This window comes from Lactuca saligna, chromosome 2, assembly GCF_052625555.1.
Source record: "Lactuca saligna cultivar CGN05327 chromosome 2, ASM5262555v1, whole genome shotgun sequence".
NCBI lineage: Eukaryota > Viridiplantae > Streptophyta > Magnoliopsida > Asterales > Asteraceae > Lactuca > Lactuca saligna.
Window position 1 is genome coordinate 157,212,539 of NC_136418.1, and position 25,862 is coordinate 157,238,400.

The following is a 25,862-nucleotide window of genomic DNA, read 5'->3' on the forward strand; positions in this document are numbered from 1 at the left end:
TCTCTTCCGAATGGAAAGAGATCGGCCATAGTCAACCCGGTTGACCAAATGATAAAGAGAAAGGCTAAGTCTAAAACTATGTACCATTACTAAAGAGTCCATTGCCAAAAGAAGGGGCGTTGGTTGCGAAGCTGCCCAATTTACCTGAAAGTCCATAAGAATGGTAAAAGTCAACAAATTTGACTATACTTAAGGTAAAGTCCTATATCTGACTTTATTAAGTTCCTATTTGGAGATTTTTATTACATAATGTGACTAGGTCACATTTTGATGTTTTGTAGAATTGAAAAAAAAAAGCTTAAAGGAAGAGTAAGCTAATTCTGATCGTGAAGAGATAGATTTCAATCGCATGATCTGAAGATCAGAATTTTAAGTTGCTACTTAAGCGTTATGATATATTGCTTAGGAATAGATAACAATATGTTTTTCATATGCATTTGCATTATAAGGATAAGTTTTTTTCCGCAAGTTTTAAATAAAAGAAACGTTTTGGTTTTATTTATTTTAAAATTCCTTACAATGGGATTTGTGAAAATTTGTTTATATGATTCCACTGATAGCAATATTGGAAAATGGATTTGATTCTTTCGTTTATGGTAATGTCATAATTTACCAAATAAGGAAATCATCACCCAAGTTTCAGTTGGATAGAAACTTGGAATCATGCAACCGGTATTGTATGATGAATGAGAATTTTCATATTGGGGAAAATAAGACTAATTCCTTGTTCACGTGTATATGTGAGTCAAGTGAAGGGTAGAGGGATCGGGTACACTTGGTTGTGCGCTGATTAAGTCCAACACAAAAGAACGATAAGACTATTCGTCATGATTTACTAAAGTTTAGTAAATATGGTTATACTTACAAGTTTAAGTATAATTCTGAAACATTGGAAAAGTTTCAATGTATGACAGAATGAATGAGAAGAATCAAATTAGGCAGAAAGATAAAAGTTTCTCCAATCTGAAAAGATGGGAAAGTACTTTAGTATCGTGTCTTATGATTATCTTAGCGATTATGGAACCATATCACAATTGATCTTCTAAGGATATCTTAGTATATTTGTATGGCTAAGGAGAGGAATCATGAATTGTTGAAATGGTTAAATCAAGAAGATGAGTCATACTTCCAAAACCAAGTCTTAGAGTCATACTCCAATATTTTAATTTGAGTGACATAATCTTTAGAAGGTTTTTAACACTTGTCAAATGTAGAGTAACATGTTTTCTTACCCTTGTACATTTGAAATTGGTAAGTTGTGATGTTTTGGATAAAACAGAGACCAAATAAGGCCAATTGTGTGAAGTGTTTGTCTTGATAAGAATCCGCACTAACTCTTGAATATTTGCTTTGTCAATGAATGGTTCTTAACAAGAGAATCTTATACATCAAGAGGTCAGTGGGAGTCTTAATGATCTTGAAAAGTTTCAAGAACTAATCAAGAACAAAACCTTTTGTTTATTACTAGCACACGACTTGAGGTTTATAGCCTATTGTGTTGACATATTCTTGTTTCTGTGCCCATTCCAGTTAGAGTTGACTATGCATGTGAGTTTCATGAGTTCTCAGATGTTTGCATAACTACTTGAAAGCAATGGTAGGCACTTGTGTTGCCAGGTGGCAAGAAGTTAAGATTGAACAAGGTCAGTCCATATGAGTTTGGATTTGTCACTAACCTCCTCTTATGATCATGGTATTGACAAATTCACATGGATAGAAACACATACACTGTAAAATCTAAGTGTCATAAGGTTTCTCTTCGATTCATGAAAATGATGGTGAGGAAACACTTTCACTAAGTAGATTTTAAATAGATATCAATTATGATATTTGCATTCTCAATGTCGTTACTGGAGCGTGTGTGGTTAACCTGCACTGTAACATGGACTTGTGAGAAATGGCAAAGGTCTAAAAAATTGAGACTCTGATTACTGCATCCCTTTTCATAGTTCTAAAAAAAATGTTTAGACACACATGTGAGCTATCTAAGGAAAGATGTATGATTTTGATAAAGTTTTATCAAAGCATCTCGTATCAGAAATCTGAACTTTGGTAAGAAAATCAATAAAGTATTAATTTCTAGAAGTCCATTTGATTTCTGGGTACATATCAAAGCTAGTGGGAGCATAAGTGTTATACTAATAATTATGATATTAATGGGAGCATGATTATTATATTAGGTGTTGCAAGTTAGCAATGTTAATTATAGAAAATAAAAGTTTGAATTTGCAAAATGTACTTTACAAGGTTTGAAAAGTTGTTTTGCTATAATTAAGGGGGAGGAAATTATACTTCATTTTAATTCGAAAATCTTAGATTGAGATTTTAATTATCTTTAGTCAAGGATATATATATATATATATATATATATATATATATATATATATATATATATGTGTGTGTGTGTGTGTGTGTGTGTGGATTTTATGTTGGAATGGTTCAACATAAGGAAATTCTATATATATTGCGTTCTTAAAATTCGATTATTATTACAACATCCCTCTTCATAGTCGAATTATGAAAACATGGCAAATACAAAATATTGTAGCAAAAGACTGGTCTAGGATCATGTCTTTATGTGAGACATCATGAATCGTGTCCCATATGCTTCGGGTATAGGATCGATTACATGTGCTATAATATTTATCCTTTCTAAATTTTCCAAATGCGTAGGGCATTAAGTGGGGAAAAGGTCTAGAATTGGATATGACTAAAATGATTAAGCAATTTTCGAGGACAATCTGAGGTTTACCAAAGATTGGTTGCTCATGGACAGTTGGAAGTATGATGTAAATTTTTGGAAAGGACCATATTGACATATTCTGAAAGGTGACAACTCTTATTCAGAAGCGATATTCAGAATGGGAATATGGAAATGTTTCATAAGTGGAATTTATTCATTAAATCTTTGTAAGATTAGAAAACTTAATGCAAGAAGGATGTTCAAAGGAATGTACTTTGAATTCGAGACTTTATTTCCATGGAATTGGTCTCCATTGGAATACTTTGTAATGTTTGTTGACAAGTCTTTATGACTTTGTGCATAGTCATTATAAGAGGATCAATGCATATAAGTTTAGAATCTAACAGATTTTGGTAAATAGCAGGAAGTTGGAATTCTTACATTTACGATAAGGATTTGGGATAGTGAAATGAGCATCATTAGAATCATGTTCAATTGGTCTATTTCACAAAGTAAGGATCATAGACAAACATAGTGTGCATACTTGAAGTATGACATAACTATTGTTTGGACAAACATAGTGTGCATGCTTGGAGCATGGCATGACTATTGTTTTTGATTCAAGTATAAATTTGATTATTCGAAACATTATACAATGAATAATGAGTAATCAATATGGTGTTTAAATAAAAGGTGTTTTATTTACTCTCAAAAGTGGTTGGATCCATATAGGATTAGTATTATTCTTGTGTTTCACGTTGCATGTTTTGACTTCCCGAATAACTAGGTTATTCAAACTCTCCATAGTCAATCATACTTTGGAAATAGGTATGAATCAAGACTGTCATTAATTGGGTTTGTAGATGTCTAAAGTGTTTAGACATATAAAATTTGTTGCAATATTCATGAGTTCTCATGGAATGAGATTCGAGTATTGGATTAAACCCACACTCATTTGAATCACTTCATGGATTTTATCACGAGTGATCATGAGACGATAATATCTTATATTCTTCAAACCTAGACATATGATGTTTTTGACTATGAGTTGGTTATACATTGATTGTACAAAAAGGCAGCAGTAACTTGATGTTATAAAACGTGCCTTTGTGTATGATTCAACAAGTAGTTAGTACAAGCATAAGGTCGAAGTTTATCCATTCCTTTTACCCTTGTAGGGATAAAAGCGATATCTGTGGGCCCCTCGATGATTTAGTGATGACAAACGTAAGTGCTCGGCCGGGCCTGGATTGATTTGATTTGTTCAATTAGTCAGTCGTCATAAATTAAAAACCGGGAAATGAAAAATGGACAGAGAGAATGATTATAATCCATGTCTCAGTCCATATGATATCTAGAATGGAGGAATATATGATCCCTTATCTAATGGACATATCATTGACTAGGTCAGAGTTCGATAGCGACTTTTAAGAGCTACGATTGCTAGTTAGGATCTTGGAGTCATATTTGCAATAATAGTTTTAGACTTATCCAAGTGGGAGACTGTTGGATTAGATGTCTAAGCTCATAACTATTATTGGTATGTACTCGACCCGAGAGTAGCATGGTCCATTTGGGTTGCATAACACTAGGACTATTTGTTAGGATGGTCACTTGAGAGAAAGGTTATATATAAATATGTTTTAATTAGTATTGATCAAGAATTAATTTGGAATTAATTTAGTGATCAAAGGAGACTAATTAAATCTATGGGGACTAATTATGATAATTAGTTATATTTATATGTGTTGGGCTTATGATCCATGTTGGGCCAAGTTTATGTATGGACACGTGAAGAGCTGGGCCACATGAACCATGGATCATAAAACCCATGGATATGGATTTAGGTTATACCCATGACCCTTGGAATCCAACATATAAATATGTTAGTTCATGACCAAAAATGTGTGCCTCTTTTCTTAGAGAAATATGGAGGTGTTTTGGGTGCATGGAATTCTCTCTCAAGAGTCACCTTTGTTCTAGGTGAGTTGTGATTCCATTTGAGGTGCAACACTTGGGGCATTAAGTTCTTAAGGGCCAAAGTCTTTCTAGCAACATCAAATACATTAAGACTTCAAGCCACATAAAAGGTATGTTACCCTAACTAGTATCTTGTATTGTTTATAACAAATTGCATGCTAGTTATAGGTTTAATGCATCGGAAACCATTTGCATGTATAATTAGTGAAAACATAGATCCAAGGTATTTAGGGTTGTATGTGTACCATAGGATGTTGTAGTATACTAAAACCCATCACCTAGATCCTTAGCCCTAATCTAGCATGTAGTTATCATAATCATATCATATCATAACACAAAATGTATGGGTATCTTGGGGAAAACTTACTTGAGCTCGACTGGTTGCACGCATCACACACCTTGTTCTTTCTCAAAACTCTTTACTTTAACTTTTGGAAAACTATTTTCTTGTGAAAATCTTTCAAACCCTCGATTTGAGTCCAGACACTCCCGAAAGGGTGTCCGAATCCCTTAAACTAAGGCTCTGATACCAACTTGTAACATCCTAATTTTCAAGACCAAAAATTTCATTTTTGATATAACGATTTAGAAAAACATTTATAAGAAAACATAATCGAGTCACATTATTTCATAAAAACATAATCACATGTCACAAAACCATATCATAGAAATAGTAACAATGTCAGAGTACAATCCCAAGAATCTCATAATGCGGAAATCATGTGCGTGTGATGCGCTTTTACCGTGCCAGCTCTTTCCCCTTCGATGAAGAGGTACCTGAAAACAAAACTAAAAACTGTAAGCACGAAGCTTAGTGAGTTCCCCTATCATACCACATACCATATAACTAACATACTTCCGGACAATTCTGGGGTGCCCGACCTATCATGTCTGGCATTTCTGGGGTGCCAACCTACCCTGTCTGGCAATTGTGGGGTGCCGACCTACCCTTCGGTTTAACTCAACCAACTATGGGGACTATTTCACCCCTAATACTACCACATAACAACATAGCATAAACATACTGTCGAGCGTATCTGGGGTGCCCGACCTACCCTTAGGTCCTTAAAACCGTAATACGGGGACTATTCCCCCTACTACCTACTATCACATAACATCATATCAGGCTAGCACACAATCATAACAGATAACAACATACCAGATAATTATCACGAAGACAATTATATATACTATAACTGTTACTAGTGGGCCGACCTTGGTGCCTTATACCTACTTCTACTGGAATGTAACTCACCTCAATGTCGTGAAGTATCTGAACTGTCCTCGGTGTCGCGATCAACTCCTCTCAATCTCCTACACATAATAACCTTCCTTAATTACCATTTCATACTCTTAACCCTTTCAAAGGACAAACTCACATCAAGGTCAAAGTCAAGGTCAACACCTTGGTCAAAGTCAACATCTGGTTGACTCAACTCGCTGAGTTGGTCCACAAACTTGTTGAGTTCCATAACCCACAACATCCTGGAACTTCGATCCTACTCATCGAGTCTTTCAAGAACTCGTCGAGTTCTCCTTCATACATAATCGGGACCTTTTGCTCATGACTCGCTGAGCTCATCCTTGAACTCCTCGAGTCCTTCTTCATACAAGTTGAAGTGTTTATTCCTTGACTCGCCGAGTTCTTCCTTGAACTCGTCAAGTCCTTCTTCATATAGTTGGGACATTGCCTTGAACTCGCCGAGTTCCATGATTTTCAAGTCCATAAACGAGCCCAACTTGTTGAGTCCTCTTCAAAACTCAACAAATTGCTTAATATAAAAAAAGATTGGGGAAGCTGTGACCCAAGTCGCCGAGTCGTATGAGCGACTTGTCGAGTTCCTCAATGTCCAAACTCATACATCCACTTTCAGTCGGGCTTAACACATCTAAAACATAGATCTAACCTCCTAGGGTCCATATTACACGTAAAGCTACAAACTTTACGTGCATGTAAGGTGTTATGAGCCAAAAACACCATTTCCAAGTCTAAAATGAAGTCTAGGACAAAGGGAAGGGTTTAAGCATAATAAATTCGTGAACTTTATGGCTATAGGGGCTGAAAGGGATCTGGATCTGAAGTTACAACTTCAGATCATACTTCATACTCAAAAAGGTTCACAAAATTGCTAAAAGATGGCCCTAAACTCAAACATGGAGAGATCTAGCAATAGGAAAGTAAAGGAAGCAACTTTATACCTTTAAGGGACTAGAAATGTAGCTTGAACCTTGGATCTACTGCTTCCTTGAACCTTCTAGCTCATTCTTCTTCTTCCTCTAGCTTTAAAATCACACAAACGCTCTCACAAATGACTCACACACTCAACAAAGCCCAAGGGACACGAGTTAGGGCGTTATGGACTAAGGGAGATGATGGAGGCTGCATAGGAGGTGAGTTAGTATGTTTAAATAGGGTGCAAACCCTAAAATTTAGGGTTTCACCCAAATAGGTCTACTCATCGACTCGGGGCTTCCGACTCGGCGAGTAGGCTCTTCCATCCGCGTCCAAAATCCGTCCTTACTCGACAAGTTGAGCCTCCAACTCGTCAAGGTCCCAGTATAAAAATGCAAATATTTTTTATTTAAGATACATATCAGGAACCGGACGTTACATATTACATATAACTAGTTACGTAGACATGTGAAGAATAAGATTTGCACTATAAATATCCATCTATTGTAAAGAATGAGACACCAATTTAAATACACTTGAACAAATTCTCTCAAAATCTTCCTTTCTTCTCTCTTAAAATTTTAGTTTAATATTGTTAATCTTATTTAAATTATGTTAAATTTAATATATATATATATATATATATATATATATATATATATATATATATATATATGTATGTATGTATGTTCAGGTTCATTTGAGACCATACTAATTTTGTAAGACCGTGTGACCAAATTTAAAAAATAATTTTAAAATGCAAAATAAAAGGAAAAATCCAAAAAAAAATTTTAATTATTATTTTTGGAACTTTAATTACCTAAAAAATTAAAAATAAATTACCGTTTTTTTTAAGTATGTGAAATATTCTAATTGAGTATTACACTGTAAATATTCTAATATGATTTTTGGAATTTTAGAGTATTCTACTAGATTTGTCAGATATATAGAATATTATAATATTCTACTAGAATATGTAAAAAAATGTATTTTTTTTTATATTTTTTGGTATTTTTTTTGGAAAATATAAATTCCGATAATAATATATTAATATTTGAATTTTTTTTCCCGAAAATTTTCAATTATTTTGCATTTTTAAAATGTTTTTTTATCTACTAAATGAATGGTTAAGATTGTGTCTCACGGTCTCAAAAAAAAATAATATATATATATATATATATATATATATATATATATATATATATATATATATATATATATATATATATATATTAGCCGTTTACCCGCGCAAAGCGGCGGACGACAAATAGTTTGTTTCGACAATTAATTTCTTTTCAATGGAGAATGATTATTTTCAATTCAATCATTAGTTTGTTTTAGGAAACATGTCATATTAAAAATAAAAAAAAAAAATCATGAAATGACCAAATTATAAGATGTTGAGTATTTATTTGGATGAAAAAAAATTTGATCAAAATCTTGGAAAAAAAGATTTATAGGAGTTTGTTTAAATTTTAATATTATTTTATTAGTGATTAGTGAGATTTGTTTTATAAAATAGTATATATATATATATATATATATATATATATATATATATATATATATATATATATATATATATATATAAATTCAGTTTTTGTTGCTTGTGCGATTTAATATTTTTGTCATTTTTAGACATGACATTTTTTTAATTCTATTTAACATAAGATGATAATGAGTATTAACTCGGATTTTGTCTATGTCTAGAAAGGAGTAAACCATTATTGTTGTCGTGTCATGAAATGGGTGGATGTGCATGTTGTTATTGTCAAATTAGTACAAATTCACATTCTTTCTATTTTTAATAAAAGACAAGGCCAAAAGTTGGTCACTTGGTTGAGTCTTTTATTACAGTAGATAACTCACTTTCTAAGTCCCATTTAAATATTACAATATAGGGGTAATATACGACAAGATAAACTAAATTAAAAAAAAATTGGCCATTTAACAATAACAATATCATATGGAAAACTAATGGCGCCCGAATTATTCGTGAGGCCATATACTTTATTCACGACATGTTCAATTATTGTTAATAGTTAAAACAATAGAACAACACATAATCATAAATCAATTTACTCTTGTGGTTAACATTGTTAGATATAGTTCTTGCTAATTTGTGGTAGTGATGGGTGACACGCCATTGCATCAAACATAACACCTTGCTAATTTCGGACCATAGAATTACCTTAAGGTGAATTTTTGTCCTTTTTAATTATACTTTTGTCCGGTTGCTGAATTTTTTTAATATATAATTTTACCGTTAAAAAAAGATAATAACTATTTTTTCTTGTAATAAAATCACTTGATCACGGAATTCAATAGACTTCATAAAAAAAGTTCTAATGAATTTTCAATTAAATACAATGATGTTGTTGAAGTTTTAATTTAAATTCCTTCAGAATTCTATAAAATCTATAAACCAAATCCGACCTTAAAGATTTGTTATCATCACTTTTGCATATAATTTAGAGATGCATTATTTAGAATCTTTTATGAAATTCAATAATTTGGTTATTGACGTGTTTTAAAAACGTTAATAATAATTAGAATGGAATTGAATGATTAATGATTAATTTTTTTGCCCATCTCATCACATCCTTCCAAGAGGGTTTGACCCAAGTAAACGCCTTGGGTTTGTAGTTTGTAGTTATGCCTGCAAACCATCAACATCAACATTCATGTATCCATGGAGGGAGTTCACAAAAATCAAATTTATATATGAATTGTGATGCACAATTTACTACAACTATTTAACGGTCCCCCATGAATCCCTCTCCATATCTTCTTCCCTACATCTTTTTCTCATATTTATTATATTGTTTCGTTTCTTTCGATCTGATTTGCACACGCCCTCCATTAATTGATTCACGAGCTTGATTTCAGTTCTTGATGCTCACCTAATCGCCATGGATTTCCCATTTTGATTTTGCTTCCCCACCCTCGAATACGGTATCTTCCTGTTGTATTGTATGGTTTTGTTACTTGCAAATTACAAATTCCAAATTACAATGAATGAATGATCCATTTTACTTTTACTTTTGAAAGGATTCTTTCGGTTTATCGATCATGTCATCAATTGTAGCAAGAACGGGTCGCCATCTTCAGCGTTACGACAACAATCTTCGCCTTGTTTCCGGGTATCTCTACTATTCGTTTATGATATTTAAATTCGTTCTGTTTTGGGCATTATCACCTCTTCCACATTTTGTCCCAATTAGAATACCTCATGCTTAATCCATTGATTTAGAAATCCACATAAATATTGTTGACTTGGATTCAAAATTTGCTTAAAATGGGAGATCCAAAGATAGAAATCATTGCAATTCTATTCCATCTCCCGCAATCAATCAATCATGTTCTCGTACTCATAGACGAGTGATTATTAATAATTTTTAGCAAGTTTCCATTAACAAGATTTTAGACGTAACCTTAAAATATATAAAATTACTGTTTGATTTGTCACACCATTAAAATGAGTCATCACCGACTCGTTTCCTTATCGTCCCTTACAAGGGCAGGGGCCTACTTCGATAATTGTGACAAGAAGAATTAGCAATTAAAAAGATTCTTTGCCCATATTGGATAACTATAGCAAAAGATTTTGCTTGTGAATAGGACAAAACATGCCGAAAGTTTTTAATTCAGTCATTGTTAGCTTCACAAGAAAACAAAAAGCTTATAGAAATATATAACAATTTTATATTATCGGCATGAATAACATGGAAAATTGAGTTGTTATAACCCTGTTTTTTTAAAATTCTTGCAACCAAAGCACGATGTGGATATGCTATGATATGCTTCTGCGGTTTGCTTTCTTCTATTCAAGAGTTAATGTTGACTTTACAAAATTAAAAGCGGTGGATTATATCATTGATGGTGGTAGTATAATTTGAATTACAATGAATCCCGCATATTCTACCACAGATTCTTCCTACCTTGTTACAAATTAGTTGTAACACGTAAAAGTAAAAATATATGTTTTTTTTATAATCAATCTCTATAACAGACCATGTTCTTTCTACTATGTGCTTACTATAAACCTATGTACAACAGGTGTATTCCATACAGACTGGTGAAGACTAAAGATCAACACAATGATAAAGATAAGAGAATAGAAGTATTGATGGTATCTTCACCAAATCGTAATGATATGGTATTCCCAAAGGTACTTAATCTCTTCTTCACTTGTTCAATTTTTGATATAAAGTGATTTGTAAATAATTGTTTTGAATTTGATTGTACTAATACATATATTTACAGGGTGGATGGGAGAGCGATGAGACAGTTGAAGAAGCTGCATGTCGTGAAGCCTTAGAGGAAGCTGGAGTAAGAGGAGTTCTTAAAGTAAGGCCAAACAAATGTCTAAAATATTTAATACACTTGATGAGAAAAAATAAAGAAACAGGGATAATTATGTAATTTTGACATGTAGGGAAAGGCACTTGGAGTGTGGGAGTTTAGAAGCAAGAGCAAACAGGAAGCTTGTAGTGAGGAAGGGGGATGCAAAGGATACATGTTTGCATTAGAGGTAACTGAGGAGCTTAAAGCATGGCCTGAACAAAGTAACCGCAGCAGAAAATGGGTAAGCATCAAGAAATAGCAACTGACTTTGGATTCATCTCTTTGTATTAATTATTAAAGCATTGTACATTTATAATATAGGTGGCGATTGAAGAAGCATTTGTATTATGTCGCTATGAGTGGATGCAGAGTGCATTGAGAGAATTTCAAAGAGTGGTGGAAAAGGGAAATAATAACAAGCTGATAGAAATGAAAGAAGACAAGACAATTAAACAAGAAGATGAAGATTGTCAACTGATGTCAACAAATTGCCATGTCAATGGACCTATTATGACTATGGCTATCGCTAATTCATATGGCATCATGCTTCCTGCTGGTATTTTCCTCTAGTCACTCCTTCCGTGCATTGCAATTTGCACTTGCACACCAGGTGTTTGACAAAATGCTTGCATGTCTTGTTCTCTACCTTGCTAGCTGCTGATGAAGCGTAGCAATGGGTTTGTGAATGAGTAGGAATAATAAGCAATTGTATCTTGTATTGTTTTTCTTGCACATACTTTTGGAGATGCAGATGTATGTATAGCCCCTTAGAGACTGCAAGACGATCGATCAATATCATGTTAATTGTGTGTTAGTAGTGTAAGGCAGAAACCTGTCTGTGTTTTAAACTTTAACCAAAGTTGTAGAGTTTGGGTAATGATACATTGTAGCATGTGTGTGTGAAATGAGCAATATGCGCTCCTTCTTCATTGGTATATCTTTGACTGCAAGATGACATTTAATGGACTTAATAAAAACATGATTTAATCCAGTAAAGTATACATATTGAACGACTTAACAAACAAAATAAAGCCTTTGATTCTTTTACAAATTTGCTTTTTTTTTTTTTTTTTTTTTTTTTTTTTTTTTTTCATTTTCCAAAACATGGAATCATTTTCTCATATATATTTTTTAAAAATATAACTTATTTAGACAACAAAAGAAACCAGGTCTTAGATTACTTTGTCACTTTTAGATGTTGAGTGTCAAACTTGCTTTTAAATTGGTAACTTTGTTTCAAGATTAGTGGTATTACTAATCTTGCATAAAAAACGGCGCTTGATGACAGGAAATGACCCATGATAGTGAGATGGCTAAACCCTTGTTTGGTTTTCATCGTTATAATTTTCTGTAAAATTTAACCGTTTTTTGAATTAAAAACTCAATTAATTTGAAGGTATTTTTTTAGATTACCAATCAGCGTTGTTCATAAAACCACTATTGATAGCCTTTATTGACTGAAGATACGAATCATATTTATCAAACAAGATGATAATTTAGCTATGTTACTCTTCAATTAACGGAAGCTGTTAATTATAGATACTTGATTGTTATAAAACAAGATGATAATTTAGCTATGTTGCTCTTCAGTTAACGAAAGCTGTTAATGATAGATACTTGATTGTTATAAAATACTTAGGGGTGTCAATTTATGACACGACATGACAAAAATACACGACACGAAACGAAATCGGGACGAAATCAAAATTCGAATTCGTTTTCGTGTCGTGTTCGTGTCAAGTTTAAAAAACACGATGTCGTGTCGTGTTCGTGTTTACAAATCCACACGAAATTGAAACGATTGAGCATGTATTTGTCGTGTTTTCGTGTTTGTCGTTTTTATCGTGTTATATATAATTAAATATGAATTAAATAAAACAATAGTTATGTAATATTATCTTTGTCGTGTCGTGTTGTCGTTTTTTATTTGGTTCGTTTTCGTGTTAGTGAAAAAAAACACGACATCGTGTCGTGTCGTGTTCGTGTTACAAAAAACATTGTCGTGTCGTGTCGTGTCAGACAAAAACACGACACGATAATCCGATTTGACAGACCTAAAAATACTAAAGCAGGGACCAAGTTTACAAATAGAATATCTTAAAGGACTAAAAGTGTTGCTCATAAATTTATATTTCTGTTAATCTATTTGTTTATTAACGCCTCTCCTGCCTTCTCGGCTTATCGGCTTTCGGAGCCCCTTGTTCGTTAAGTACCTGTTGTCTGGCCATGGCGGCCACTCTTATCATCAGACCTTTAGCTTGCTTTTCCTCTCCTCCTCCTCCTCATCCATCTCCCCCGCTCCTTCATTATGCTTCTTCTTTCAGATTATGGACGCCATTTTTCAGAGGAGGAAGTAGAATTCTCTCTTCTCCATTTAATAACCATGACTTCCTTCGCCGCCACAGTTCTTCCTCCTCTCAGTTTCCATCCCTCACTGCTCTCAGTGCCATCGCTACTGGTCCTGATCGTATTGCTCGTTTTGACAGCCAGGAATCTGACACTGACCCCATTTCCATATTCAACGACAGAATTCTCAAGGAACAATACTCTAGACGAGCTTCCGGGAGGCCCAACACTGAGTCGGATTCCGGTTCCAGTGCCGATGTATCGAATGAAGAGGTTGATAAGTACATCCAAATGGTGAAACAGCAGCAGCAAAGGGGGTTGCTGGAGTTGAAAAAGGGTCATATGCTTAGAAAAGGCGGTTCCAATAACGGTGACGCTAATTTCAGTTACAAAGTTGATCCGTTTACTCTTGAAGAAGGTGATTATGTTGTGCATAAGAAAGTTGGCATAGGTCGTTTTATATCGATCAGACCAAGCATCCCGGACGGCGAAACTACCCCAATTGACTACGTTTACATTCAGTATGCTGATGGAGTGGCTAAACTTCCTGTTAAGCAAGCCTCTAGATTCCTCTATCGCTATAATCTGTATGTATATACTTCTTCAACTTGATTATTAACTCAAATTTACATACGCTGTCATCTATTTCGAAACTTTGTTTTCCTTATAGTAGCGGAACTGAGTCCTAAATAATATGGTGTGGGATGCTTTTTTGCAGTCCAAATGAAAGTTCAGCACCTCGAGGTCTGGGCAGATTGAAGGACACAAGTATTTGGGAAAAGAGGAAGATCAAAGGGAAGGTTGCAATTCAGAAAATGGTTGTTGATTTGATGGAGGTGTATTTAAACAGGCTAAGACTGAGGAGACCCCCATACCCCAGGAACCCTGCCATGGCTGAATTTGCTTCTCAATTTCCCCATAATCCCACTTCTGATCAGTTACAGGCCTTTATTGATGTTGAGAAGGATTTGACAGAGAGAGAAACACCAATGGATCGATTGATCTGTGGAGATGTTGGGTTCGGCAAGACTGAAGTTGCTCAACGTGCCCTCTTTTATGTGGTTTCATCAGGAAAGCAGGCAATGGTATTAGCACCAACCATTGTTTTGGCTAAACAGCATTTTAGTGTTATATCAGAGAGATTTTCCAATTACCCCAACATCAGGGTTGGGCTCATGAGCAGATTTCAGGTGAAAATAATCTTTCTTCTTTTCTCTTTTAAATTACACCATTTTTAGGGTGTAATATGTTGGAAATAGCTTCATGATATTCTCTGTATAAGATACCGACATTGCAATGAACCTAACCTTTTACAGCATGCAGACTGCATCAGAAAGAGAGGAGTACTTTCACATGATCAGAAATGGGGAACTGGATATTATTATTGGAACCCACTCACTTCTTGGAAGTCGTGTCTCATATGATAGATTAGGTCTTCTTATAGTTGATGAAGAACAGGTTTACCTCCTTTTCCATTTACCAATCTTTGATAATCATCCTTACCCTTTGATTTTTTGATATGAAGGGATGCCTGATTTTGTGGTATACAGAGGTTTGGTGTCAAACAGAAGGAGATGATTGCTTCAATGAAAACTTCAGTTGATGTTCTTACTCTTTCAGCAACTCCTATACCAAGAACCCTATATTTAGCATTAACTGGATTTCGTGATTGCAGGTAACATCATAGAAAATTGATCATAGTCAGCATATTTCTGAAATCAATAAAGATCAAACTTTTCTGTAACCCTTTCTTTTCCCTCAGTTTGATCTCAACAGCACCTCCTCAAAGAGTTCCTATAAAAACCCATCTTTCAGAGTATAGTGAGGCAAAAGTTATATCAGCAATCCAGTTTGAACTCGATCGTGGAGGCCAGGTTTTCTATGTTTTACCACGTATCCAAGGTAACAAATGATTTGACCTTTTTTTTAAAAGTATTTCAAGACAAAGCAATTACTTCACTTCAGCTCATTGATTATCATCCACAGGTCTTGAAGAGGTTCTGGCATTTCTTGAGAAGTCATTTCCAGATGTTGAAGTTGCCCTTGCTCATGGACAGGTAAACATTTTGCTGTTATGCTTTGTAGTACATCAATTGCAGAACAAATGAAATAATATAACCATTTAAATTTATATGCACAGCTATATTCGAAACGATTGGAGAAAACAATGACAAGATTTGTGGAAGGAGAAATCAGGATTCTAGTTTCTACAAATATTGTAGAGAGTGGGCTTGACATTCAAAATGCTAACACCATCATAATCCAAGACTTTCAGCAATTTGGGCTTGCACAACTCTATCAGGTATTTTGTCATTACTGATAGATATAGTTGACTTTTTCTAGTCATTATGTATGCGTCTAATCTTTTTCTTATTTGATAACTTTGTTGGTATAGTTACGTGGAAGGGTAGGAAGGTCAAATAAGGAGGCTCATGCTCATCTATACTACCCCAACAAGTTGTTGCTTACTCCAGCAGCAAAGGTACATGGTCTTCTCTTCCTTGGTCAACACAACTAATAATTCTGTATACAACATTGTTAATTCTGCATTTTATGATCTCTAAATGGTAAAATACAATCTTTTGCAACACTTCAGAAAAGGCTTGAAGCTCTTGAAGAATGTGGTGACCTTGGTCAAGGGTTGCAACTTGCAGAAAGAGACATGACAATTAGGGGATTTGGTAATATTTTTGGTGTGCAACAAACAGGAGATATTGGAAATGTAGGCATCGATCTCTTCTTTGAAATGCTTTTCGAGAGCTTGTCCATGGTATTGTGTTTCTTCCTTCACTCCTGTCTTTGTGCATTTTACCGTTTTGTCCCTGTTGACTTAGTTTCAGAGTCTTTCTCATGTCCAAAACCAGGTTGATGTGCATCGAACTCATCCGGTTTCTTTCAAATCCGTCAAGGTATTTTAAGTGGACCATATCTTACTATTACAATATTGTACTTTGAAAATCAACTTCATTATAAGAATGGGCATTTATAATTTTCAGGGTAAAAGCAGTCTAATTATCTGTTGTATGTTGTTTTTATTATGTCAGCTTGAATTGGACATAAACCCTCGTCTGTCATCGGAGTATATAAATTATCTGGACAATCCTATAGAAGTAGTGAAGGATGCAGAAAAGGCTGCAGAAAAGGATACGTGGAGTTTGGTACAGTTTACAGTGGATCTCAGGAGGCAATATGGAAAAGAGCCTTACGCCATGGAATCTTTACTGAAAAAACTTTATGTGAAAAGAATGGCAGCAGATATAGGGATCACTAGAATCTATGTTAATGGAAAAACCGTGGTAATGATGACAAACATGAACCAACAAGTATTCAAGATGATCACAGACGCCATGTTTTCCGACACTCACCGCAACATGCTTGCTTTTCAAGCAGGCCAAATTAAGGTACAATACAAATCACCCCTTTCCTTTCGCCCCGTTATATTTGTTATATTCAAGGAGGGCATTTTTGGGTGGGCCTGTCACTCACACTCACAATCTAAGATAGTCAGTGTCAGAGTCAGAGTCCAATGCATGTCAAGCACAGTATAAAGTATAAGGTAAAGTTGTGATGTGTTGTGTTGTTTTATAGGCGGAATTACTTATTGATCTACCAAAGGACCAGCTTCTTACTTGGATATTCCAGTTGTTAGCAGAACTTCATTCTGCGTTACCAGCCCTTATAAGATACTAAATGGACGCTTCACGTTCACGGAGTGTAATCAAGATGATCCATAAGGAACCAAAACGAATCGGGCATAAACTAACCTAAACGAACCCAACCTGACCGTTTCTGTTGTGTAGATGAAACCTGAACCCAAACATTAACAATGCATGTTGATGTTGATGCTGATGCTGATGCATGCTAGTGATAGGGTGTATGCACACAGGATAGGCCACATATGGGGGTTGGGTCATGGTTCCGTGAATATATGGAATATGTTTTGTAACTAATTAGCTCAACTGTTGGCTTATTGTAATTATCATCATAGATTTTTTTATTTATGAAATTTTAGGAGTCTTATTATTTATGTGAAGTAATATGCAAAATGTTGTTTGATTAGGGTATAATCCAACTCCAAGTTGTTAATTTGAGCTTATGATATAGTTATCATCGACTACCAAAAAAGCATATTCTATCTTATATTTCTTTGGAGAATTACAAAATGGTGGTTTTGCAAAAATTTAAGAAATGTTTAGTTTATGCATAAAAGAAAATTTTACCTCCCCTTATGGAGGGAGGCCTCAACCGTATAACAATGGACATCTACATCTCCTATCTCATTGCAATAAGATGTTTTGGGCCGTTAGCATAATGTGTATTCAGTTAAGACGAATTTTTCATACGATGGATGGATATAAAGTAAACAAAAGTTTTAATACCATATTTTCTAGAATTTTTTTTGTCAATGCATATACGTTGGTATCAACTTTATTTGAATAGGTTGAACAATCTATTGTGACGTTTAAAAATCAAAATTGGCATGTCATTTTATTATCAACAAAACACAATCTAATCTATTCTTAAACTACATCATTTATTAAACGGGTTTTAATTACTTGAATCGAAGATAAATACCACTTCTCAGATACCATTGCCTGTATAAGTAAAATAATTATAACTCTAAAAATAGCAATTAAAATTTTGGCTTCAAAATGAAACAATTTAATTTATAGCCCCTAGGTAATGAAGAAAGTCAATTAAGAAACTTGGAAGAGTAGTCAATCGAGTTTGACAATGTGGGGCTAATTTGGTAATTTTAGCCCTAAAGGGGACGAATTGTTGTTGTTGAGGTCGCCGACGGCTGCGTTGGGAAATCACGTGTGCCTTGCAAAATGCAAAAGCCACCCAATGCGACCAAAGACATCGTTTACCCATCGACATTCGACACAAAGACCAGCCTCACCCCTGGTCTAAAACACCTCCTCTCTCTTTCAATTTCAATTTCAATTTCAATTCAAATTCTTGTTTGATTCGCATCCTTGTTTCCCCGAAAATATTAATTTTGTTGGGTCGCCCTTCATATTCAAATCTTGGAGGTGTATAATTGATCATATATTCGTGCTAAATTTGAAAATACTACCTGTAAACAAATTCCCAGATTTGGTTTATCCTCCTTGATCCCGGAAGATCGTGTTCGACGTTAGCATATTGGTTTCCAGCAAGCTGTCTTCTTGTTTTCTCACACCTGAGGTAACGTAATCTTCCCTGCAGGCAACTCTCATTTTGACTTCTCTTTGTTTCTTACAATTACCCGACGCATTTTCTTGGATTTGACCTGGGATCTGTAATTTTCTTCGATTTCAAGCCGATACAGTTACCTACCCTTTCAATTTCCTAAATCGGTAGTCATTTTCTAGACAATTTATATCATCCCTAAAGCTGTTAGATTGTTGTATATTAACATGGGATCTGATACGAATACGATCATATTTGTTTCTTTTCTATTCTCTTTCAATCAATCAACTAATTTTCTTTTGCTTTCCCTAAATCGGCTTTTTTGTTCCTTTGGAGGTAAACGCGTTGTTACTTGATTGTTAGTCGTTTAGTTGACCCCATCAAGGGTTTTGGCTTTGGTTATCATCAAGACTACTAGTGTCACAGCTATCATACATTCAAACTGTTTTTCGTCAATGTTAACACGAATCAACCGCGATATTAGTTTCCAAACCTAATATGCTCTAATTGGTTCTGAACTAACATGTTCATCTTGCAGGCGATTCAATTCTCATCCAATTAACACCAAGTGGACTCACCGATGGATGCTAGAGAAAGTGTTCTTGTTGTTCAGTTCCTTCATCTGACTACTACCTCCTGATTATTGGAGATCTCTAGACGCCACTTTCATTGCATTTATTAAAAACAATCACCTCTGTCACATAGACCTTTTTAATCTATGGGCGAGTGGGTGGTTGGAGCTTTTATTAACCTTTTTGGAAGCATTGCAATTAACTTCGGAACTAATCTTCTTAAATTGGGCCATGACGAGGTACTTAATGCTTGTATTCACAAAATAGGTCAAAATAGTAAATGCAATCGTCCTTTTTTCTTAATCTGAATTGTAATTAAAACATTGTAGAGAGAAAGACATGCTCTGTTAGTTGAAGGGATTAATGGAAAGACACTACTGAGGCCTGTCATAAGCTTCCAATCTTGGAGAATAGGTAAACTTTAATTTTTCTGCTCTTTTGTGTCTATTCTTTCTATTACATTATTTATTTTTTATTTATTTTCTAAGTATATATCGATATGTTCACAGGTATTCTATTTTTCGCTTTTGGAAATGCCCTTAACTTTATTTCCTTTGGATATGCTGCTCAGGTATGTGAATTTTGCAGCTTCAAAATCATTTCAAAGCAACATTTTAAATCCAAAATTTGTAATTTAGGTATTCTATTGTCTTGTGTTTTCACAGTCACTTCTTGCAGCATTGGGATCCATACAATTTGTGTCAAACATCGCGTTTGCCTATTTCGTCTTACAGAAAACAGTCACTGTAAAGTATGTTTTTTTTTAATCTGCATCTTTTTTTTGTTATATGTTCTGAAAGTAACTTTTACTAACATTTGTAGCTTTTTTTTATGCAGAGTATTAGTCGCCACAACTTTTATTGTTCTTGGAAACATCTTCCTTGTTGCTTTTGGCAATCACCAATCACCTGGTATGGTATACCATATACCACATTGGTTTTACACATTTTCTTTTTTTCAAATTCTTATTCAAAGTTTAGGGAAATTAAAATTCTTATGGTGATTATTAATATTGTGTATGTGAATTTTACAGTTTACACACAGGAGCAGTTGGCAGAAAAGTACAGCAACATTACATTCCTTTTCTACTGTCTGCTTTTGGTGGTGGTGGTTCTCATGCATCATTATGTATACAGGTAAGCTCTTCAAATCGAAATATATTCCCCTAAAAAATCACTTCATTTAATTAATTTGATAAATTGGGATGGATTAACATTAAACAGGAGAGGAGAATTGTTGCTTGCTATTCCAGGGAAGGATCTTATGAGATACTGGAAGTTACTGCTTCCTTTTTCATTTGCTGTAGTTTCAGGAGCCATAGGATCATGTTCAGTTCTCTTTGCAAAGTCTCTGTGAGTTTTTCTTAATGCTACATTGCTACATGATGTGATTTGTTGGCTTTAATTTGGTAAACTTGGTATTAATGAATGGAATATTTGTGTTATTTTTTCAGCTCAAATCTTTTAAGACTGTCCATGTCAAGTTCATATCGTTTGGATAGCTGGTTCACGTATTCGATTCTTTTATTGTTTCTATGTACAGCTGGATTTTGGGTAATGATAAATAATAATATTAACATTATTATTATTATTATTATTATTATTAGTGAAAAATTTGGATGATATGTATTGACTTGTTTTTATGTATACCATATATCTACAGATGGCAAGGTTGAACGAAGGATTATCACAGTTTGATGCCATACTTATAGTCCCCATGTTTCAGATAGCTTGGACATTTTTCTCAATTTGTACTGGATTTGTGTATTTCCAAGAATATCAGGTTCTCTCTCTCACCTCTCTCTCTTTCTCTCTCTCTCTCATAAGACTTAATAGGGAAAGTCTTTAAGGGGTGTTTCTTTTTCTTCTTCGTTTTGTGTTGTACAGATATAATTTTTGTTTGGAGTAAGTGTTGCATAAACAAAGACTTACTGAATGAACATTTTATTCTTGTGTCTAAAAGTGATGTTGAGAATAATTGGCTGTTGTGAACAGTTATAAATTGAAATTGTAAATTACGACGTTAAAAAAAATTAAAAAAGTTTATGTTTAGGATGACATTGTACTCTCTAATTAATAATTTTCAATTAATGATAAAAAACCAAAATCATCCACAATAGAATATGCTCAAACTAAAAAGACTAGTTTTTTTGTATAAGTAGATATAAAAAGCTTACAACCAGAATTAATAATATAAAAAAGGGAGGTAGGTTATAGTAAAAAACAAAATAATTAACATTACTTGTTTGTTTGTATATGATCAGGTACTTGACGCCTTGAGGACGGCGATGTTTATTCTGGGAATGATTTCAGTATTCATAGGAATTTCATTGCTGGCACCCGACGACTCGAAAGGTAATAAACTAAACCTAATCCATTTACTTCACAATCGCAAGGTCAAAATCGGAAATTCATTTTCTTTTCTTTTTAACAGAAGTGAAGGAAAGTCCCTTATCATCCGTGGCTTCATCACATGTCAACCCTGAAACAGAAAGGTACATGACATTAGTTTGATAAACACACAACACAATCAAATCAATCAAACATCAAGAAGCTAGAGTTATTTCCCAAACATATGTAGTTTTTTTTTTTTTTTTTTTTTTTGTGATATAAAGAAAAAAAAAAAAAACAAAAAGGGGAAATAACAGAAAGTCTTGTATGTATTGAAAATGAAAGGTTGTCGAAGCCATGTGAAGAGTCGCAACTGCAAATCAAGGACATGAAGTCGCTGGCAAGAGTAATGGCAACAAAAGCGACAGCAGCCATGGTGAAAGCAAAGGTTTTTGTCCGACTTTTCTTTCCAGATACAGATGGGCATCATCCTCATCGATACAAAAAGATGGAATCCAAATTATTATTTTCTTCTTAAAAATTAAAATTTCCAATTTTTGGTTTGGGTACAGAGTACATGCACACTGTTGCTTGGTATGGGGGATGATACCATGCATGCTTCATCGGTTCTTGCGATGCCCATGGTTTCCTCAAAAATCACAGGCTTTAGAGGTGTCGGAGGTGAACACCGGTCAAAGTTGTCGTTGAGAAGTCCGTCGGGGTGGGGGAGGATTCCGGTGGAGGACGAAACTGTAAATATGCTGGATACTACTTCAAGTGAGGAGGACTAACTAGTAACTAGCGTTTGTACTTTGTACTTGTAGTAGTGTTATTGGGGAAAAAGGTAGCCGACACTGCCACGTGTTGTATAGCTGTTTGATTTGATTTGATTTGATTGAATTGGATTTGATTGGATTGGATGTATATCTTCTTTGATTCTTAAAATTTTTTTGTTTCTTACTTAAAAAGTGTAAGTGTATACGTTCCGTCACCTCTTATTTAAGGATACATGTGATGTGTTAAGACTTAAGACTTCATTTCACGTCTTCTAAAATTTAAAAGGATATATTAACTCTCTGTCTTCGACTTGATTTTTGCAATGTTCTGTCATATATGGATAATCTCTATAATTTTGCTATTGCTTAGAGTTAATGAGTGTAATTTTGTCATATAGATTGTTTTGTAATTTTACTAGTATTACATAAAAACAATTTCTATACTTTTGATATTTTACAAGGACTATTTCCGAATTGTCACTTTTCTGTGGGGACCATTTCTACAATATCAAGGGCTTCTTTTTATTATTTTTTATTTTTTTCCATATAATATTACGCATAGATCATTTATTTATTATTATTATTATTATTATTTTTTTTAATGATGAAGTTAATGGTTAAAAGTTAATATCATGAAATTGTTCAAGTCTAGGTTAGAGCTAGAGATCTTCAATCTAAGAGCATCTTCGATCGTTAAGGCATATTATGATTTCAAGCTATTGCCACATCTTCATTATAATAAATTAACGTATGACTAAATGACCACTCCAATTGCTGACCTCCTAAAATAGCTTTTTTTTTTTATAAAATTTTAACTAATTTACCGATATCTATCTAAAATGTTCTATAAAACCCACTTATTTAATTATTCTTCACTTAAACACATGTATTTTAATTTTATTAAAAACATTATAATAAGTTCATTCAAAATAAGTATATTACAAAATATCGTTCGGAAAAATTAACATGAAAAAACTATTAAGGAATAGTGATTAAAAAAACATTGAAAAAAATATATGATCATTATAATTTTGTATTCCATATAAGAAATGTCATTAGATATTTAATATAAATAATTAATTAGTAAATAGATAAAAAAAAATTTAAAACTAAAATATATTTAGGAAGGTAAAATGAAATATAGCTAAAGTATGAGGGTGTTAAATGACAAAGCGTATAAGTACAAAGCGTATAAGTACAAAGCGTATAAGTATATTGACCACTCAATATATATTAAGTAGTCAATAAAAAAAACAAATAAGTTTTATGCTCCAATGGTAATAAGCTATATATAAAAAAAGACAAAATTACACAGATGGTCCCTGTGGTTGGCACGAGAGACCAAAGATAGTCCTTATGAGGAATTTTGGACGAGTATGGTCCCTGTGGTTCCAAATTGTTGCACGAATAGTCCTTATGACATACTCCGTTTAATTGTTGCCGTTTATCTAAATCACGTGACCCTCACACGAGGGTATTTTCATCTTTTGCTTTGTTACACGAAATGATCATATACATAAATGATCCTTACATCCAGCTGCCATTTACGTTGCCCCAAGAAATCGTCCCTTTCTTTTCTCCTCTGGTTTATCATCTTCGTCACTGCAAAACATCAAACGGAAACTAGGGTTTTCATCTTCATCATTTGCGATGGTTCTAACTTTGTGGAATGTCCGTTCAAAATTCTCAGAAAATCCTGACCTGATCAAAGCTTATGGTGAGTGATCAGTTAACAACTTCCAATTTTGTTAAGTAATTTATGCACATTCAATTTTGAGACTTCATTCTTTCCTCATATCATTATTTATTTGTTTTTCAGTTGAGTTAAGTAGTTTTTGCACATTCAAGATTCACCATGGGGGTATGTTCACAAAATACCCAGGAAGACGTTACGTTGGTGGGAGTATTGACTATGTTGACTACGTAGACATGGACGTGTTCTCCGTACATGAGTTAGACGATATGATGAAGGAGATAGGTTATATCAACGGTGAGCCTATCTACTACCACTTCTTGATTCCAGAGATTGAAATCGGTTATGGGTTACTTCCTTTAGGTAATGACTCAGACGTACTTTTGTTAAGTAAGCATGTCGCTAATCATAAAGAGATTATGGTGTATACTGAACATGGAACTACTAGACTCCATACATACTTTATGTCTCCAAATCAGGTCGTATTGGAAGAAATCAATGAGCCTATTTCTCCGGAACTCAATCGAAAAAAGTTTACAAGTACAGAGGTAGGATCATGTAGTAGAAAATTGGACTTGAATGAGAACTATGACTATTCTAGGTCTGTTGTACCTTTTGGACATTTTGATAGAGATGTATTGAAAGATGTTGGAGTTCAGCCTGCAAGTGAGGAGCTTAACAAAGCCCAAGATGTTGGACCTTCAGAAGACTTTGATCCTTTCTTTTATATGGATCATAATGATTACCAACAGATGGGGGACGATGATTACCAACAGATGGGGGACAATGAAGAAATTGGAGATGCTATTAGTGATGAGACTAGTACCAATGGAAGTATAAGCGAGGATAGTGACTTTTTAGTGGATGAACTTAATATGGTGGAGGATGTCGAAGTGAATATGAAAGAATTCCACAGTGGTGTTTATTCTTTTCCAAATCTAGATAACCACCAATCATTCAATGCACCTGATGTCACAGTTGATGACGATTTGGAAGTGATAGATACACAGTTGTTTGAATCAGCTGGTGTAGAAGAAGATGAGAGGAAGAAGTTAATGAGAAGGTTAAACAAACCAACCACGTGTTCATCAGGAGTAGTACATGAAACTGCATTCTATCTGGGTCAAATATTTAAGTCCTCATCAGAAGCGAAGGACTACATTAAAATGCATTCAATTCGAACTAGGAGAAACATTTATTTTGCAAAAAATGATAAACAAAGAATTAGGGCAAAATGCAGGGGTGTGGTCCCAGAAATGACAGGTGGGCCATGGACAAAAAGTAGAATCAAATGCAAGGACAAAACAGTCAGTTCACAAAAAGCAACATGCCCTTGGGTGGTATTAATTTCTAGATCTGATGAAGAAAGCGATTGGATGGTGAAAACTTTGGTTCATGAGCATAGATGTGTGCAGTCAAGATCTATTAAAGCGTGTACTTCTAAGTTTCTTGCAACCACCATTCTTCAACAAGTGGAAGGAAACCCAACTATCCCAGTCAAAGCTTTGCGTGTAGAGTTACAAAAGACATACGAGGTGGGGATGTCAAGAATGAAGGTCTTTAGGGCTAAACAGCTTGCACAGAAACATGTTCACGGAGATTATGAAAAGCAATACAGCCTTCTCAGGGATTATGTACTAGAATTACAACAGTGCAACCCAGGAACAACTGTGAAGATTGATGTATACAGTGAACCAAATGCAAACTTGGAAACTAGGATGTTTAAGAGAATTTATGTCTGTTTAGGTGCATTAAAACTGGGTTTTAAGGCAGGTTTAAGAGATTTC

At 34.2% G+C, this 25,862-nt stretch overlaps 3 protein-coding genes across 3 annotated transcripts; all 3 read left to right on the plus strand.

The window, feature by feature from the left end:
- Window positions 1-9,513: 9,513 nt before the first annotated feature.
- NUDX13 (nudix hydrolase homolog 13) lies at window positions 9,514-12,112 on the plus strand. Its single transcript, XM_078981109.1, has 6 exons — window positions 9,514-9,791; window positions 9,888-9,979; window positions 10,896-11,007; window positions 11,103-11,186; window positions 11,275-11,424; window positions 11,505-12,112. The coding sequence occupies exons 2-6, from the start codon at window positions 9,909-9,911 to the stop codon at window positions 11,751-11,753; spliced, it is 666 nt and encodes a 221-aa protein (XP_078837235.1). The 5' UTR covers window positions 9,514-9,791; window positions 9,888-9,908; the 3' UTR covers window positions 11,754-12,112.
- Window positions 12,113-13,345: 1,233 nt separating this feature from the next.
- On the plus strand, window positions 13,346-17,556 carry LOC145032337 (DEAD/DEAH box helicase). Its single transcript, XM_078981110.1, has 12 exons — window positions 13,346-14,116; window positions 14,248-14,719; window positions 14,853-14,987; window positions 15,080-15,204; window positions 15,292-15,431; window positions 15,516-15,586; window positions 15,670-15,831; window positions 15,925-16,011; window positions 16,126-16,299; window positions 16,394-16,438; window positions 16,574-16,930; window positions 17,118-17,556. Exons 1-12 carry the CDS (start codon window positions 13,410-13,412, stop codon window positions 17,217-17,219), a joined length of 2,577 nt encoding a protein of 858 aa, XP_078837236.1. The 5' UTR covers window positions 13,346-13,409; the 3' UTR covers window positions 17,220-17,556.
- Window positions 17,557-18,350: 794 nt separating this feature from the next.
- On the plus strand, window positions 18,351-22,574 carry LOC145032338 (magnesium transporter, putative (DUF803)). Its single transcript, XM_078981112.1, has 14 exons — window positions 18,351-18,719; window positions 19,243-19,515; window positions 19,606-19,690; window positions 19,786-19,847; window positions 19,942-20,027; window positions 20,114-20,187; window positions 20,310-20,412; window positions 20,500-20,628; window positions 20,730-20,829; window positions 20,939-21,058; window positions 21,540-21,630; window positions 21,710-21,770; window positions 21,952-22,054; window positions 22,179-22,574. Exons 2-14 carry the CDS (start codon window positions 19,423-19,425, stop codon window positions 22,395-22,397), a joined length of 1,326 nt encoding a protein of 441 aa, XP_078837238.1. The 5' UTR covers window positions 18,351-18,719; window positions 19,243-19,422; the 3' UTR covers window positions 22,398-22,574.
- Window positions 22,575-25,862: the final 3,288 nt, after the last annotated feature.